This window comes from Triturus cristatus, chromosome 3_2, assembly GCF_964204655.1.
Source record: "Triturus cristatus chromosome 3_2, aTriCri1.1, whole genome shotgun sequence".
In the NCBI taxonomy this organism is placed as follows: Eukaryota; Metazoa; Chordata; class Amphibia; order Caudata; family Salamandridae; genus Triturus; species Triturus cristatus.
Window position 1 is genome coordinate 734,573,112 of NC_140584.1, and position 20,110 is coordinate 734,593,221.

General features: G+C 45.9%; 1 protein-coding gene across 4 annotated transcripts in view; it reads left to right on the plus strand.

Annotated features, from left to right (window-relative positions):
• Positions 1–20,110, plus strand: part of STAT1 (signal transducer and activator of transcription 1) — a 543,237-nt gene that overhangs the window by 404,161 nt on the left and 118,966 nt on the right. For 3 of the 4 annotated variants that reach the window (XM_085648786.1, XM_085648787.1, XM_085648789.1), the window contains exon 22: positions 15,630–15,705. In XM_085648786.1, the coding sequence (XP_085504912.1) occupies positions 15,630–15,705 (76 nt within the window). Of the gene's footprint in view, positions 1–15,629; positions 15,710–20,110 lie in introns of those variants that run through there. The other variant, XM_085648788.1, reaches the window with a different exon arrangement.

Genomic DNA, 20,110 nt, shown 5'->3' on the forward strand with positions numbered 1-20,110 from the left:
ACTGGGATGGAGGGAGCGGGTCCAGGACTGCGAGTCCCAGGCTCCCTCGCGCCATTACTGACGCCAGCATCCCACGCCTGGAGGCACTATAAGATGCCTGCTGGGCTCCCGCAGCGCGGGGAAGCCAGTCGTGCCGCCACTACTGCTGCTACTGGGAAGGAGGGAGCGGGACCAGGACTGCGAGTCCCAGGCTCCCTCGCGCCATTACCGACGCCAGCATCCCACGCCTGGAGGCGCTATAGGATCCCTGCTGGGCTGCCGGAGCGCGGGGAAGCCTGTCGTGCTGCTACTACTGCTGCTACTGGGATGGAGGGAGCGGGACCAGTGCTGCGATTCCCAGGCTCCCTCGAGTCATTACTGACGCCAGAGTCCCACGCCTGGAGGCGCTACAAGATCCCTGCTGGGCTGCCGCAGCGCAGAAAAGCCTATCGTGCTGCTATTACTGCTGCTACTGGGAAGGAGGGAGCGGGACCAGGACTGCGAGTCTCAGGCTCCCTCATGCCATTACCGACGCCAGCATCCCACGCCTGGAGGCGCTATAAGATCCCTGCTGGGCTCCTGCAACGCGGGACGCGCCCAGGCATGCCCGGTCCAAGGGCGGGCCCGTTCGCAACCGGACGAGGCTTGGCTGGGCCATCCCTCTTTGAAGTGGCATTAGAAATTGGCAACAACACGGGTGAGTGTACTACCTACTCTGATAAAGCCCACAGGTGTTCATTGTAATTGATATGTCTCTGCCCACTTTTGAACTGTCATTATGGGGAAACGTGCCACGTTACCACCAGCACAGCACGCCCAATAACTGCTAGTATTAACAGCATGCTGTTGATATTGTTTCGGGTGAAATTGAGCTCACAGAGCGTCGCTTGTCCATGGGCATTGAGGGGCGGACTAACATCGTAAACTTCAGAGGTACATTAACTGATCACACCGAGGATTACCCCCGCCTCAGCCCAAGGGAACTGGGACCCATCAATCTCCAATTGCAAGTGGGAGTATAAGCAGGCAGGACATAATTGAGGAAGCTGAACTATAATCTGATATTGACACTGCTATACCTGTGGGAATCCCTGCCACTAAACGGAAAAGGAAGACTGGGAAACCTATTTGCAGCAAAAGGAAGCAGCCTACTCGCAGTGCCCCCACCCCTACTCAAACACGACTCTCCACCTGGATACAGCCATCATTAAGTACTGGCACTGTCGAAATCCCTGGCTTTTTTTGTGCCTACACATATTGCGAAATCAAGTTGCTCAATTAGTATACAGACTGATGCAACATCTTGCCTTGAGAACACCGGGGACATGGTTGCCAACATTGTTGCTGCGTTGGTAACTAAACTAATCATTGAATTTTTTGTTAAAACGTTTGCCTTATTACAGGGACGTATAGATAACCTGGCTTTCCTCATAGAGGGACAGAATAAATATGAACTCAAATATCTCTACCTATAGGTTTCAGAACGTACAATGTATCGTCTCTTTAATATATCTACACTAGGACTAGGGCAGTATGATTCAAAACATAATCAAGGGTAAATTTTTTAATAATTTTATTTGCAAATTAAATTGATTTATGCAGAAATATATTCAGTACATAAAGAATTTTCAAGTAACAGAGAGCATGCTTATAAGGGTCCCAGACGTACTCAAACACACACTAACTGACACACTCATACCAAAATCATTCTAAACCAAAAATGCTAAATTCGCACATTCACATATAGAGGATATAAACCGTCCAGAAGATTCAAAATGTAAACATAATACAATGAATATTCAACATTATGTTGGCGAACAAATGTCCACAATTTAAGGAAAAACAGGGTTTAGGTGGGCCTCATGTGTGCGCCGACGCGCGTTTCGGTGAATGCACCGAAATATAGGTGCCACCTTCCTCAGGGCGAGCAGAAACCAAGAGTCATAGTATGGTTTAGGGCTGGGACCTATCAAAGACAGTAATGATAATGCATTAAAATGGCAAATCTAGATAGCATCATTTATCTAAGTCATGAAAATATCATACTCGCATCATTAGTCACAAGTGTAGGCAACAGTGAGTCAGAATAGAAATATTGTTATGCATAAAATTCGGTTAAAATACGGACACACTAAGGATTCCAGGAAATCACCGAGAGCTAAAAAGGAAAGAGGAAAATATATAACAAGAAGTTCATTAGAAAATATATACATAATGAGGAGGAATTCTTTTTTTATGTATATCCGCCCAATAAGCAAAGACAGAAGGGCGGAAGGGGAGGGGGGGTGGGGAGGACATGGAAGGAAGAGGGAGGGAGGGGGGTGAAAGGAGAGGAAAAAGAGAGGGATTGTTAACGCTCACCTATGCAGTCACGTGAGGCGAATAAACAGGTTAGAGGCAGTCAATCGTGCCGATTGCTTGAAATCGTTCTACTGAAAAACGCAAAGATACAGAATTTGAATTGGTCATATAGAGACTGCCGCTTTGACTGATTGCACAGATCCTAAAGGCATTAACATATTCGCAAGCGATAATTTGAACGAGGATTTAAAGCTCTTTAGCGCTTTTAAGTGAATGTTTGTGCCTCTTTAAAGCAAAATAGGTAGGCAATGCGATTTTGAATCGTGTTGGAAGCGAAGAGCCGCTTTGCTTAGGTTTCTATTAATGAAGTGAGAAGAACAATGCTGAGTGCGTTAAGCACACGTGATGTTCAAGGGCCGTTTAAGTAGGCCGATAAGCTCGCGTGTCACGATTTTGACGCGGAACGAGAATCAAAGCGCGTCATCGCCAGTGGGGAAAAGGGGAGTGTCTAGGATGGAAGAATGGATGAAAAAATATCCAACGGCTAGCGCAAACGAGGATAAATAAAGTTGCTTCGATTTTAAAGGTTGCAGAAAAAACCAAACAATCGGACAGAAAATGTTACACAACAAGAGTGGTAATATACGTAAAAGGTTACAAGCAGGTTACAAGCAGGCAATGGGCATTGAGGATATGTGTCTGCATGAGAGAGTTAGATCGTGCAGACAGAAGGATAGATCCTAGAACAGAGGTGCATATAAAATGTGGAAATTATATTGATAGACACCGGTTACTACAAGGATCAAATACAGGGTAATGAAACTTGAGTCTAATCAACAAAGCCACATAATGAAGGAGATCACAATTGCAGCCTTAAGATGGGTAAGGCTGTACTACGCATGGAGGGTACTGGCCGACTGACAGGAAATGCACAAATGGTAGCTGATGTAGATAGTGGTGGGGTTGGGGTTGGGGGCATTGAAAGTGAAGGCGCAACAATGAGTACTACAGACCATGAAATTGCCAGAGCCATTGCTCCTGTAAGTAATTTACGCATGACACACGATCAAATTAGAGGTTGCCCTCAAATACCCCCAAATTGACATGGCACCGTACCCACTGCTAAACCTATTACTGCTCCAAACTTCTATCCCATTTGGGATAGTGCTAACGGGTTAAATAGACTCAATGGTGCAGACCAGAATAGATTGTCTGGTAACCTGAGTAGTAATGCTCCAGCCTCTACAAGCTCCAACCCCCCAATAGCAAATCAAGATGTCTTGAATCTGCCACCTGCTGCCTGCCCCTATGTGTTGGTGGTGGCAGGGGTATCCACTTTAAAGAGGGACCAGTGCAAATCATGGGACCAACTACGTAATAAATGTGCAGATTGGCTACCAAGGTACAGGAGGTTTCATGTATCTGAAATGAAGGATATTATTATGGCACACAGGATCGGGTGGGTCGGTGCATCTACAAAGAATATTGAAGGGGACTGTATTGTAATTAACTTTCGTAGACCATCCTTGGTGAAACACCTACTAAGGGCATGCAAACCTATAACAACTAACAGTACTAATATATGCGCATTACCCCTTGGGTACTTTTACAAACCAAGTCATGGCCCCGCCTCAATGAGACCCCCCCTAATTACCACCCGTAATATGTTCCAGGCCCTGTCTGGATTAGACACCCAAGATTGACTACTGCCTCCTGGGGATAACATTGATCCCGTTAACAGATTACTAAGCTCAATAGCCCCAACATGCCAATAAAGGTCACCGCTTGCTCAGATCTTCGCATCTTAAGTTGGAATGTTGCAGGGTTGCACTCTAAGCTTCACCAACCTGATTGGTTACAACTTATTAGAGACCAGAATATTCTCTTATTTCAAGAAACATGGGCCACTCAAGGCTTATATATTGGAGGGTTTGAATGGCACAACATCCTAGCAACAACCCCCAAGCATGGTCGACCAATTGGGGGTCTACCAATTTGGGTTAATATTGCTGAAGGTAGCAGCACTAAAACCATATGTACAAACAATAACAACCTCCAAGCCATATTGCTCAACAGGGAAATTTCCTTTTTCTTGATTAATTTTTATAATAATGATTTTTATTCTGCACCAAATATGAATTTTATAAATGTGTTAAATTTTATTGCGTCCATCCAAAAATCCAAAGACCGTTTTAAGTCAACTGGAATCTGGCTAGGGTGCGATTTTATCGCTAAGTTATCTCAATCATAGCCAAGTAAACACTCACACAGCAGTGGACAAATATGTAATAGGGGTAGAGAGTTAGCGGATCACTTGAACAATCATAATTTAACTAATGTCTTGGAAATCGACACACTTACAAAAGATAACACTCCCCGCCCCCCCCGGTCCCCCCACCCCCGAACCTGTTTATAGAGGGAGGGGCTGTTCATCTACAATTGATTAACTCCCTCATTTTAGAAATAAGCCTGCTGAGAGCCGAAACTTTGGCCACAACCTTTGGAGACCACAACCCAATCCAAATAACATGAAGATTGTCCCCAATTCCAATACCCAACATAGAATGTGGTGCTAGGAATTTATCACCGTCCACGGATAATCTTAGACTGGTATGGCGAGGCGTTAATAATACTGACTTATTTTGCAAAATGGATAGGGGAAATATGAGCCTCATTAATATCTGCTTGGAGGCCCTGGATCCACACCCTGGGGCAATCACTGCCTTTACTAAACTTTGTGGAGCTATTAAATCTTTGTTGTCCAAACCCATTGCTACAGCACAACGAGAACCTAGATGGTTCAATCGTGAATACCCAATTGCCAACAGGCAGCTCCGCAAGGCCTCATCTCATAATCCAAGGTGTAACGCAATGATCACGTCATTAAGGTTGACGTATAAGCGGGCCATAGCCAATAGGAAGAAACCACTACTAAGAGAGCACTGGGATGCGCTCACCAATGCTGCTAGCCAAAATAATGGGAACATATTTTGGCCTACCGTCACAGAATTAAGATCAATGGGGCAGCCGCTAACTTCCATAAGCTACAACATAATGAGTGCTACCTGGGAAAGTCACTTTTCTGCAATTTACTTGGTGCCTGTGCCAGAACCCAACCTTTTTAATAACAGGGTGCTATTGATGCATAAACCCTTTGAGCATATGGCCTTCTGCGCCTTACATCTCCTAACGTTAGTGACGTTTTAAGCAGCACTTGCTTTTGAACCGTACACCCAGCCCATTTGGGACAATTTGATTTTGAGGGTTCACCCCACTTTTTTAAATTTATTTTTAAAACTCATTTTATTTTATTTTATTTTATTCCTTTACAAAAGACAAATACAATTGTTTTCTGGCTACATTTTGACATGCTTCTTTTTTTTAAACCTTTTATTTTTCATTTTATAAACACAAGACCACAAACAACAAAGCAGCGCCTCAATTAGGCAGAGTAGAGTCGCATCAGAACCGCTCCTAGCCCAAATCAGATTAAACATGAAAGCAAAGGGATACTTCAGGGGAGACAAAGGCCGCATTTCATTACCATAAAAAATGACACAAGGCAAATGTATTCAGATATCTCCACCCAGTCACACCCACCCCCTCACGCAACTAAATTTACCGCTCACTACCCGTGGCTTCACCGACCCTCCTCTCTCCTGATCCCAAGACCTTTGATAGAGCAAGCCCCAGGATTCCAAGTCAACTTGAAGTTTGGCAACAAACCGGACACGTCGTGTATGAGTTGTTCGAGGCATATGAGCTGCAGATTACACACTTTTGCATAGATCGCCATCTGGTGTTGGGCCCGGATGTTTGCAGTTTGTTTTTCCTCTTGGAAAGTGTTTGGAAGTCACGAGGTCGGTGACTCCTTCTTTGGATCGTATTGCGCATGGGCTTCGGCTCCATCCTCAGATTGTTTTTTTCCGCCATCGGGCTCGGATGTAATCTTCGCGCTCCGGTTCCGAACATTTCCAGTTCGACGTTTGAAGCGGAATCCTCACCTCACATTGCGTAATTGTTTTGATCGCGATCTCCTCAAATCAACGCACCTTCTCATCGACAAATCTTCGGTTCCAGTCGTTGACGGCGGTCTTCGGGCCTACCCAAGCTCCGGTCCCGGCTGATGGAAAGAACTCCATTCAAGAAGTGCCCTCGATGTGGGTCCAAATTCCCCCACACCGATTTTCAGGAGGTATGCAACCTCTGCCTCTCCCCTGAACACGAGGCTCGAGACTGTCCGGCCTGTAAGTCTTTCCGATCGAAAAAGACTATTCGGGACCGAAGAGCCAGAAGAAACATGGCACACTCCTCGACCTCCGTTCCAGTCGATATCTCCGGAGACGACATCGAAGATCCGGGACAGCAGCGCACCGAAGAGGACCTCGTCAGTGCTTCCGAGGCCGACGACTCAGATGTGGAAGACATCACTCCGGCGCAGAGGGTCGTGAGTACTATACCCCACACCCACGCCAACACCCAAAAAGGCTTCGGTCACGCCTTCGCCTCCGGACCTAAGCAAGACCAGAGACACTGCTTCACACACCCCACCTTCGGGCCCGGTGAAGAAGCCAAGTAAGCCTTCTGGTGGCTCGGGCTCGAGCCAGCCTGCCAGCGGTGCCGAGAAACACACTTCGGCACCGAAAAAGAAACCAGCCTCTACCTCGACACCGAGCTCCGCACCGAAGCCCTCGGGGTCGAAACCCAGCGCTTCCGTACCGACGCCATCTTCGGTACCGACCAAACCCCATAAGGCCCTCGGCACCGACACTTCCAAGCCGAAGCCCATCTCGGCGCCGATCAAGAAATCGGAGGTTCCCAAGCCCAGTGCTAAGCAACTCGCACGGACAAGCCTAAAAAGTAATCGGCCCCGAAAACTTCGGCGCCGACGGACCAAACATTGTCACAGGAACTATTTACACCGGATCCCTTACAAAAAACTCTCACCAGGGATCCAAAAACTGGACATCTGGCACTCTCTTCCAAAAAGAGACATTTGGACTAACCAGCTCCGCCTCCACCTCCAAAGAGGAAGGACTCTGCTACCTCTCCTTTCAGAATACCTTCCCCACCTCCCCACCCTCTCCACCTCTGCCCCCTCCGCCTTCTCCACCCTTTCTCATCGCTCTCCGACCCCGTCTCCAGACGATGATGATCAGGGGGACCCATATCACGATATAGGGGATGTGCCCCAAGACCCCACCCCTACAGGATCCCCAGACCCATGGGACGACTACAATAACCCAGATATTCCCGACGTCCCACAAGATGACCTTTACCCTTCCAGGCCATCTCCACCGGAAGACTCATTAGGGTTCCACCATCTACTTCAAAGGGCGGCACACTATCACGGGGTAGAGTTGCACACTGACCCAGTGGAGGAGGATTTCCTCCTCGACACATTTGATACCACACATAGGTCTACATCCATACTACCTATGCTTAAGGGGGTGGTAAAGCATGCGCCAGAGGTTTTTAAGGACCCAGTCAGGGCCAGAGTCATTAACCCACGCATAGAAAAGAAATACAAAGCTGCCCCCACAGATCCCGCCTATATCAAAGGGCCAGCGCCACTAGATTCCCTAGTGGTTTCCACTGCATGAAAAAGAACAAATTCCCAGGCGTCAGGCGAAGCACCACCACCTGACAAAGAGTCAAAGCTACTGGACGCATCAGGAAAGCGCACTGCGTCACAGTCAGCCAATATATGGCGTATCGCCAACACCCAAGCGCTATTGGCCAGATACGATAGGGCACATTATGATGAATTGGAAAACATAATGCACCACCTCCCTGAAAAATATAAAACTAGGGCCAATGAATTAATTCAAGAGGGTAAGACAATCACTAACACCTCTATACGCTGTGCCTTAGATGCAGCAGACACAGCCTCCAGGGCCATTAATACTAGCGTCCTCCTCCGTCGCCATGCTTGGCTAAGAATATCAGGATTTAAACCAGAGGTACAAGCCTCCATCCTGAATCATCCCTATGACCAGGAACACCTATTCGGCCCAAAGGTAGATGAGGCCCTCGAAAAGATGAAGAAGGACACCGATACGGCGAAGTCCATGGGAGCCCTACAGTCACACCCTCCTAGACGCTCTTTTCGCCGCTCTTCCTTTCGGAGTACATCTAGAGGCTACTCCTCAGATAACGCGTCCACTTCCTACAAATCCCCCACTCAGTCCACCTTCACAAGGGGCTATCAAAGAGGCGGCTGTAGGGGCAATAATAATAAGGGCAGAGGCAAAACAAATACCGCCCGCTCTGCCACACCGCCTACCCAATGACTTCCCCCCGCTGCCTCCAGACCATCCCACTCCGGTCGGGGGCAGACTTCAAAATTTCCTTCATGTCTGGGAGACCATCACCTCAGACAAAAGGGTGACCCAAATTATTCCGTCAGGATACTGTCTGGAATTAACATCTACCCCCCCAAACATTCCACCCAGGCAACGCCCAATGTCACAAGAACATTCCACATTACTAAAGCAGGAGGTAATCTCCCTCCTACAAAAACAGGCAATAGAACAAGTTCCCGTCAATCAGCAAAATTTAGGGGTCTACTCCCTATATTTTCTAATACCAAAAAGGGACGAGACTCTACGACCTAATCACATACATACACTCAGACCATTTTCACATGGTAACACTTCAGCAGGTGCTTCCGCTCCTCTCCCAGAACGACTTCCTCACCACACTGGACTTGAAAGACGCATACTTCCACATTCCAGTACACCATTGTGAGAAGTTGGCCTGATGTATGATGTCACTAGTTCTAGTGTACACCTTATATCAGTCCAAACAACCCTTATGGTGATTGGTTGTAAAGTCAACCTTATAGACTAGCTATCCTAGTGGTAGCATGGACAAGAGCAGTCTTAGGCTAAACTCTGAATGGCATGTGAAGCCAGCTGTGATACCATATATAATCCCTTGAATACCAAATGAAAGGACACCACAACAGATATATATATAAAATAAAGTGTATTTATTCTAGACAAACCCTCAGCACTCTTTATGAGATTAGCGGTAAGTACAACACAGTCTTTTTTAAGCATACATTAAGTCACACAGGTAAGTAATACAGTTAGGCCCTAGGGGCCACGCAAACCATATACTAAAGAAGTGGTATAAGGACCACTGTCACGGAAATAGGATAGGCCTAGGCCTAGGGAATCGCTGGGGCTACACTACACTAGCAACAGTTAGGAAGTGGGAGGCCCACGGGATTCAGGTGCAGAGTGGAAACACTCACGCGTAATGCGTAAAAGTCGATAGAATTACTAGCAGTTCGAAATTAACAGTTTAAGGACACTTCTGAAGCAGCTAGAGAGTCGAGACTCGGAAACTAGACCCTAGGATAGTCACTACCCTTGTGAGCACTGAAGTACCCAAGTTACCTAGCCCACGGGCTGCGGGTGCATAGGTGTGAACTTGCGTCGGGTTTCGTCGTGGACTTCTATGGATGCCTGAAGGAAAGTTGCTGACAGGCAGTCAGTGAAGAGTGTCCGGTGGATCCCAAGGCTGGGATCAAGAAGAGAGGAGACCTGCAAGCAGAAGGGACAGAGTCAAGGTCACTAGCCAGTGACCACGTGGAACCAGGAAGGAACCAGGCGATGTTGTGAAGATTGCAGGTGAAGGTGAAGCTTGTCGCTGCAGCCACGGGGACCAGGAGACGTCGAGGACGACCAGGACCAGGAGGCGAGCTGTCCCACGAAGGCTCTTGCTGTCGGCGGTGTCAAAGTTGAACTAGGACTCACCAAGCCTTGGCAAGCGGAACCCACGAAGAACGGAGGACTTACTTCTGGTGCAGACCAGGAAGGTCTGGGGTGCTTCTCTTTTGCAGGGAAGCGGGAGCCAGTCTGGAGGAGCCAAACCAGCAGTGAAGATTTCAGGATGCGTCGTCACAGAGGCCACTAGCCAACGGGCAAGCAACCGGACAGGCGCGGCAAGCTGGAAAATGCAGAAGGGCTCCACGCAGGACTCGTGGAGTGTGGGGGGCTGATCTTCGGTGCAGATGGTGCTTGGGGTTGGGGCTTCTCAATCCCCGGTGCACAACTTCGAGGGTGCCTCAGAAGCTGCGCTGGAAGATACTAGCCACTTTTCCCAGGTAGCCGGTCCCACGTCTCTCGTCGCCTCCACGGATCTCAGCTCGGCTGTGGATGTGGATCAGGGTCGGAGAAGTCTGGAAGTCAAGGCTCTGGTCGGGCTCTGCAGTCTGTCCCTCGAAGAACTTCAGCAAAGCAAAGGGTAGTCTCTTGATGGTGCCTGTTTGCACAGGGTAGCCACTCCTTGGCCACAAGGGAGATTCTTCAGTCTTCTTCTTTCGTCGAATGTCGAAGGTCCAGAGTTTCTGTTCAAGTTGCAGGTTCAGGATAATCTAATCTCCTGGGGCCCAGCTACCACTCTTATACTAATCTGGGGGGCTGGGTTACCTGCTAGGTCACGCCTTATGGGTGGAACCTGGGAGGGGGGTGGTTACACCCCCTTCCCTTTTCCAGTTTCGCGCCAGGACTGGGGCTGGAGTGCCCCAGCACCGGTTTGAACTGGACTATGCACGGGACACCTTGTGTGCCCCAGGCATGTCTCATTCTTTTCATCCCTCCCTGCCCCAATACACTAAGGCCTGTCTGGGGTGGTGCTCGCACCTCCCAAGGCAGGAAACCTATTGTCCAAGCCTCCCTTGCCGGGATCACTCCCAGCAGCAGGAGGTCAGACTCGTGTCTGTGGCAGCAGCATCCATTTTGTGATGCTGGGGCTCTGGTTAACTTTAACCGGGTAAGTAGGTTACAACATGTCTTCTCCCTCTAGAAGGGAGGGATAATATCCTCATCCCCAGAAATGGGATGGGGGTATTATTCCAAAGTGTTAAACACCTTACACGACATGTTTTGATAAAGCCAAACCATAGTTACCATAACCGTTTAAGATTAGAAGGCATTTTAAGAGTATATGGTAGGCTATATCATAGAACAGCTATAAGGACATGGTTCCGAAAGCTGCAGACAGGCTCAGCTCATGCTAGAGCACCATCTCACATGTTACCAAGCACTCTGCCTTCAGGATTGTTAAGGCCTGCCATAGGAGTGGCTGATAGGTACACATGTCTCTATATGTAATTTAGGTATAGGAATACTACACCTAAGCAAGGAGTGATTACACGACCTTGCCCCAGCTGAGTGATCAGCCAGTTGTGTCATAATGGAAGGCCAGGCCAGGGGTGGCATAATACATGCTGCAGCCCCTGGTAGGCCTAGGGTACACCTATGCCCTGGGTACCTAAGGTACACTGTACAGGGGCCAATAAGGTGATCCTATCCAAATGGGTTATGCACCTAAAGTACATAGTATCAATTTAGAGAGGGAACAGCAGGGCTGTGGGTCTGATTAGCAGGCCCACAGCCACATCTAAGTCGAAAACCAGTAAAGCAAAAGCAAAAAGTGGGGGTGAACATAGAAAGCAGACCCTACTCTCCTACAACCATGCTCACAGAAAGTACCTCAGATTTGTAGTGGACGGACAACACTACCAGTTCAAGGTGCTCCCATTCGGAGTCACAACAGCACCACGGGTATTCACCAAGTGCCTAGCGGTAGTGGCGGCACACCTCAGGAGACAGCACATTCACGTCTTCCCATACTTGGACGACTGGCTGATAAAGGCCACTTCATACAACCAATGTGTACACCACACCGCCACTACAATCCAACTACTTCACCAACTAGGCTTCACGGTGAACTAACAAAAGTCTCAGCTAACACCATCCAATATAAAACAATACCTCGGTGCCATCATAGACACCTCAAAAGCAATAGCCTACCCCAATCCTGCCAGGATTGCAAGCATTCAGGCTTTGCGACAAATATTCGTACTTCAACACTCCCTTCCAGCAAGAGTGTTTATGCAACTGATAGGGACGATGGCCTCTTGCATTTTCTTAGTGCCTCACGCAAGACACCAGATGCGTCCACTCCAAGAGTGCTTAGCGCGCCAATGGAACCAGGCCCAGGGGCATCTGACAGATCTGGTGTTGGTAGACGGTCGCACCCATCGCTCTCTGCAGTGGTGGAACACCACAAACCTTTCCAAAGGTCGACCGTTCCTGGACCCGGTTCCACAAATAATACTAACAACGGACGCATCGCTCTCCGGCTGGGGAGCTCACCTATTACACCTCACAGTGCAGGGCACATGGACGCCTCAACAAAAGTTACTCCATATCAACCATCTGGAGTTACTAGCAATCTTTCTAGCCCTAAAGTCCTTTCAACCACGGATTTCAGGCAAGGCAGTCCTCATTCGCACAGACAACATGACGGCCATGTATTATATTAAAAAACAAGGCGGCACACACTCTCCACAGCTCTCTCAATTAGCACAGAGCATATGGAGATGGGCAATTCCACACAAAATCTTTCTCCTAGCCCAACATGTCCCAGGAGTCCAAAACACCATGGCAAATCTGCTCAGCAGACAGACACAACAGATCCACGAGTGGGAACTTCACCCACAGGTTCTTCATCCGTTCTTTCAAATGTGGGGTCATCCACAGATAGACCTCTTCGCCACCCACGAAAACAAAAAATGCCCAAGCTTCGCCGCCAGATACCCACACCCATTGTCCAAAGGAAATGCGATATGGATGAACTTGCCAGGCAAATTTGCGTACGCTTTTCCACCTCTCCCACTAATTCCATTAGTGGTGCGAAAGCTACAACAGCATTCCCTCACAGTGATCCTAGTAGCTCCAACATGGGCCAGACAACCGTGGTACACCACGCTGCTGGGACTCTCGGTAGTACCACACCAAAAGCTACACCTCTCACCATGCCTCCTAACCCAAAACCATGGAGAGATCAGACACCCGGACCCAGCTCAGCTCAACCTTGCAATCTGACTCCTGAAATCCTAGAATTCGGATACCTAAACCTTCCCCCTGACTGTATGAACGTCATCAGAGAAGCTAGACGCCCTACCACTAGAGCCTGCTACGCTGCCAAGTGGAAAAGATTTGTTGTTTATTGCCATAACAACACAATCAATCCTCTAGACGTGTCTATACAACACATCATATGCTACTTACTCCACCTACAAAGGTGTAATCTAGCCTATACCTCCATTCGGCTACACCTCGCAGCAATTGCAGCTTACCTACAGAACAGGCAGCACCTATCACTTTTCAGAGTACCTGCCATTAAAGCCTTCATGGAAGGCCTAAAAAGAATAATTCCCCCCAGAGTACCACCCTCACCTGTGTGGAACTTAAATATCGTTCTCACAAGGCTGATGGGGCCTCCCTTCGAACCTTTGCATAAATGCGAATTGCAATTTCTCACATGGAAAACAGCTTTCCTTGTAGCCATCACTTCCCTTAGAAGGGTCAGTGAGATACAAGCACTCACCATACAAGAACCTTTTCTTCAAATGCACCAGAACAAGGTTGTTCTCCGTACCAATCCAAAATTCCTACCTAAAGTCATTTCCCCTTTTCACCTAAACCAATCTGTAGAATTACCAGTATTTTTCTTGCAACCTCAGACCGTTGCTAGATGCCAAACGAGCCTTACTTTACTATATACAAAGAACACATCCTTTCAGAAAGACCAAACAACTGTTTGTCTCTTTCTCTCCACCACACAAGGGCAACCCCATCTCAAAATCAGGGATATCTAGGTGGATTGTAAAATGCATCCAGATTTGCTACCACAAAGCAAAACGATCGCTATCCGTTCCCCATAAAACCCATTCTACACGGAAGATAGGGGCTTCTATGGCTTTTCTAGGGAACATCCCATTAGATGATATCTGCAAAGCAGCTACATGGTCAACACCGCACACTTTCACTAAACACTATTGTGTAGACGTGCAAAACAAGCTACAAGCTAGTGTGGGCCAAGCTGTACTAAAAATATTATTTCAAACCACTGCAACAGATACCGGTGGTCGCCGCTAAGGTTGGGAACTGCTAAATAGTCTATGCAAAAGTGTGTAATCTGCAGCTCATATGCCTCGAACGGAATATGCTACTTACCAGTATGCATCTGTTCTTGGCACGTAGAGCTGCAGATCTACACACGCCCACCCGCCTCCCCGGCTACCTATACCTGTTCCAGTCCTTATTTAGATACAACACACATGGGTTTCTTCACTGTTGTTACTACGCTCCATCTTTCCCTGCTGGCGAAAAACAATCTGAGGATGGAGCCGAAGCCCATGCGCAATACGATCCAAAGGAGGAGTCACCGACCTCGTGACTTCCAAACACTTTCCAAGAGGAAAAACAAACTGCAAACATCCGGGCCCAACACCAGATGGCGATCTATGCAAAAGTGTGTAGATCTGCAGCTCTACATGCCAAGAACAGATGCATACTGGTAAGTAGCATATTCCTTTTCAACCACGACACATTCTGAGATGACTCTAACCCATAGCCCCTCTGAGGGAAGAGGTTTTGACATGATTGCATGTTTCTTGTCCGAGAAGAAGCTGTACAACTTTAGCATTATGCTTACCGTAGGATGTCCCTGTAGACCCAGGGCTCGACATTTTATAGACCAACTCTTTGTCGCTTGTGAAGGTAGTGCTGCGTGATGAGCTATGATTAAGGCCACTATTGCCAGGCGGATTACATCTTGTATTCCCCCACTGCTATAGTTTGCACAGAACAGACCCTCAGTCTGGTGACATATTAGACTTCACTGCAGCTGGGGATAGGGAGGGAGAGGTGGATTCAGTAGTATTCACCTGCTGTATACCTGTCAGAGAAATATACATGGCAGCTAGGTGTGGTACTTCAACTTGCTTTTTGCATACACTATGTACTTGTGGCTTTCACTTGAATCTGTGCTCACTACGGGCAGGAGATTCTACAGAAACTATTTGCCCAGCCACCTTTCTATTCTCAATACTGTGGAATCTGTTTGGAATGGGCCATGACAATGTACTAGGATACAACTACCTTTATTATGATGACATTACTCATAGTCTATTGGTTGTTTCCCTTTATCCTCAATCTCCCACAAGCTCCTTGTCGATCAGCCAAATGCTAGTACTGATTGATCACGTTTGAAGAAGTTAAATGGCATGCTGATGCATCCAAATGTGGTGTGAGTGGCTGTTCCTTAGTTGACGTGCATGCAACAGGCATCTAATGGTTGAGTGAACAGCCAGAGAATAAGTTTTCGGTCCTGCTTCTAAGTGTTGTGGTATCTATCCAAAGGTTGATAGTGGGAGAGAGTTTACAGATTATGAGCGACCGAATAACCAGAAATACAAATGTATTCATCTCACTGCAGATTGTTTAGTGATGAACAAGTACATATACATCTTTTTTTCTTCTTAGCGCCAGAACCAATGGATGTGGAAGGGCAAAGTGGAACTGGGTACATCAAGACTGAATTAATTTCGGTGTCTGAAGTGTAAGTATAAACCATGGACAAATAAAGCACTAACTACGGTAGTGCAGTGTGGCGTTGGTGTAGCACAGCTATAGGCAAATCCCTGAGAAGCGATTTGTCAAATTAGTAGTGAATATTAATCTTAATGTAAATGAGAATTTTTTTTAACAAATGCTCAGGTGTTTTTATGTTTAATAACGTACATTTAAAAAATCAATTTGCCGTGCACTCCATCATATATATTTTGAAATTATGACATCCTAAGATTTTATATTTCATTCCAATTTATAGGAAATTATGACAAATTGTTTTTTTTTAAACCTTAGTGCTAGCATGGTCCAATTTGGTGAGTGTGCATCAAAGAATTTTGCATACTAAATAAACAATATATTTCACACAATAATACATATGAAAATAAAAATTAAGATGGCTGTTTCTGCAAAGTATTTGAAATTTCTTGGTAAAGCAGCTGTCAAGATAATGTTTGAGCAGCTGGGTGTGGAGTATGCGCCACTATGACAAATGCTGACTTTAGTGACTTTGGAGTTTGGATTTCCGAAAGCTGCGGGGAGAGGTGGATCTTGTATTGAACCAGTTTCTTGCTTTTGTAGAGGAGAGGTGTTCTACATGTGCAGTTCTATTGCTAATAGTATTCTGTTGAAGAGGCTTTACTTCCTGATTATTGTAGTGAAATATTTCCTACATGAATGAGGGAGATTGTCACCAGAGACTACCCCGTGCTAGTGGAACAACAGCGTTTTACACTTTTTGAGGACATCGTTTTCTAAGAAGGAAGAATGTTCAGACACTATGATTGAAAGAAGTGCAGTAGATAAATGTATGTGTACTTGCAGAGAACATACCCAGCTGTTAAGTAAGAGTGTTGTGCAATAGGAGAAATGCAATGCAAGATGGGGTGCAAGTACAGCTTAGTAGCAGGTTATAGGGATAGTCTTCACATAGCTTTTCTGAGGGCATTCCTTAGCTGCTGTTATTTGTGGATGTTGTGGTCTTTGAAGAGGTGGCTCAAGTCCATTGCGAAATGAAGGAGTGAAGGAACTTGACCGGTCTTTGTTTAGATGGAGTTCTGCAGTCTGTGTTGCTATGAGGATTGCCTTTACCTCACATTTCTTGACTTCTAGCTTAGCATTGTCATTGAGGTTTGAATTGCCTAATGGGGCGTTGTGTTCGACTTTGCTGCCTTGAAAGTGACACAGCAAACTTTGAATGTGATGTCGGTAGGGAGAGGGAGCTAGTGTATTTCCTCAAGAGCAGGGTGATCCATTCCTACTTTATCAAATTCTTGATGAGATGAGCAGCTACATGTAGGATAGGACGTTCTTCAAAGGTGCCATGTGGATGTCTGAAAAGTGTTGTACGCAGCGGGCAACCCAACACCCTCCAGGAGATAAAGTTGCAGTCATCTTTTTACAAAAGTGATCTTGCAAAGGGTTACATTTAGGTAATATTTTTTAAATTTTATACCATCTACTATCCAGTGCGGAGTCCAAGTATAGTCAATATCTTGTCCTTTGAGGTGTGGTAATTTTAAAATATTTCACTTGATAACTTTGGGAGTAATAAATTCAATTAGCTGGGATAGTAGGATGTTGAAAAAATGTATCTTATACAAAACATTTATACAGGCAGGACAACATACAAGAGGAACCATACCATGTATAGACATGTATTAGACAGTGTACTCTCAAAGTCAACATGTTGGATTAAAAATGATGGTATATTTTCGAAAACTATGGTTACTTGGTGTAATTTGGCTGTTCCCTTGTTTTATTGCGCCTATTAATGTATTGTTAAAAAAAAAAATCCAGCCTGTGAAGTAGATGTTTTGGGTCTTTTGTAAGAAATGTTGCAAACTATCATGAGGACATAGGCTTAGTTTGCTCCTATTAGATGCTTTGCTGAGTAGTGCATAATACAAAGTCATGGGTGGAATGCTTGAATTAATCTTGGCCACTGGTAATTACTTGAGACGACATGGCAGTCTACCCTTTTTTTTTTGCCCACCATGCCACCTCAGACTAGCCCTATGCAAATCAGCTTTTGTCCTGCTCCGAGAGGACAACAAGGAAAACAAGTGACTAGAATGCAGCAGAGAAGAAGAGGGGGTGCAGAGAGTTTCAGGGGCATGAGCGTTGTGACTGGAATACAGAGTGGACAGGGTGTGGGGCAGAATTAAACAGGGAATACAGGGGCTTCCTAGTAGGGGTTGGTAGCATAGGATTTACCTGGCGACAATTCCCTGCTTAGAAGATAGTTTTACCGTTTTTTGTGGGTTTTTTTAAGTTGGGAAGGAAATGTGCCTGGTGAATTTCAATGTTAAATTAATGCCCTAGCGTGTATAGTACGGTTCCTAAATTGGCAGTTTTAGAGCTCGAAGTCTGTCTTTACAGTCTGTCAATTTAAATATAACAGGCACTGGTACAGCCAAAAGGTCTGCCTTTTTATTATTGCAAGAGTTTAGCAATTCATGAGACAGTTCATTTGTGTTTGTGTGGGTCTTGTATGTACGTGCAAGTCAATGCAAGTGGGGGTTATGTAAGTGGATGAATTTAGGCAGTCCTGGGGAATGAGGCGGGGAGTGACTGGTGCAGGGTGGATAAATGAGCAAGGGAATTGATAAGTCAGAAGCAGTTATGATCGTGGAGAATAGCCTCCTGCCATGCATGCATGTCATGCAGTCATGCACATACATTGATCATCATTCCCGTCTAATCATCCTTGCACTCACTCACCTATAAATCCAGGCGTCCAATACACCCATCAGTTTATCCAGCCATCTGACCTTCTGTTCATTTACCCGTTCATATACTCATTCACTTGTCGTTGTACTCATCCATCCAGCATTTCACTATTTGACTCATTCTGCCATTAACCCACTCAAGAATCTGAGCAACCACACCCGCTAAAATGGATCAATGAAGAAGCTCTTTCAATAAAGAAAAATTGGCAGTGTTTAATTATAACATTTCTCTTGGGCACTCAAATTTCTAATATGCCTGCAGCAGTGAAAATCCTTGCACCATTCCTGGTCATATGAGACCAGATGACCTTCTGAGAAGATCACTCACTGAAACAGGAAAACTGGGGCTTGATTGCATGAACTACTATAATTTTATTTTTAAGTCTAGCCTACTGGATTGTGTATGTGCTGTCTGTTGGGAGGCATATTGAAGCTTACCAAGGACATAGAGGGGCTTGGAGCCTTCCCATTGCTTAGCATTGGTCAGCTTTCCTTGTCAATGTAATTTGCTTACTTCTTATTAGTGGCTCAGCTTGTCAATTTAGTGTTTGTTCCTCCCTAGCAGCATTAGCTGTTTACAATCTCTTTGATTGGCTGCTTTCACTGCGGTCACTGCTTGCTTTCTAAGTTCTGCTTTTTTTCTGTTGTGTGAATCACGCCATTAGATTAGATGTGTTTTTGAGCCGTCTTCCTTGTGTAAGTCTCTCTCCCTGAACTATGTTTTTTGCTCTTTGTTGCCCGACGGCTTTCCCCGCCCCCTCCCTCTTGCACTTGCCTGTGTGCTTCTCCCCATTGCTTCCACCAACTCATGTGTTGCTGTCGCTCTCTCCTTTCCACGTTACTTTTGTTTACCCTCTTGATCCTTTCTCATTCCTTCCCTTGTTACTTGATCGTCCCCCGCACACTCCTTCATGTGGTTTTGCCGTTTGCCCTTCTTCTCTGCCTGCCCGATTAAAAAATATATGTACTTTTTTGTGTTTTCTTTTCTTTTTAGTTATAAATCCAATTCAGATTGCTAACTTACAACAAAAAAAGCACCTGTGTCGTTGTGTAGGCACGTGCATGTGTGGTGTGTGTGCCTACAAAATGACACAGCTTGCTGTGTCTTAGGGATTTATTTTTTGTTTTTTTTAGTTTAGCTATGCTGCACAGCATATGCTGTGCAGCGTGGCTAAAAACCATTGGCAAAACCTATAGATCACAAAGGTGAGACCTATTTGCCATTGCCCTTGCTTTGCACCTCGGTAATGCCAGCATTTCCGTAGGCTGGGGGAAAGGCTACTGTTTTAGAGAACCCCCAATAGAATGCGCGAGATTATAGGAAAAATACAGAACATTGCACTGTTCCTTGGCTGTATTTTGCACCACAAAACACTTTGTAATGCTATGTTATTTTAACACAGTTGTTTTTTTTGCAACAAGTACTATTTAGCACTAGAACAATTGAGCAGATTTGTCTTGTCGAGAGTTTTTCTTCGTGCAGATAAAATAAAAAAATAAATGTTGGCTTATGCAAGACAGCACTGTGGGTCCTCTAAAAGAAATTGAATAAATAAGCATTTCACCACAAAAACGTAGTACGTTGTCAGTGTAGACAACTCAGCCTCTCATTTTTCTCATATTGATAAATTGAGGAATGGCTGTTATTTACAGTACTTACAAATG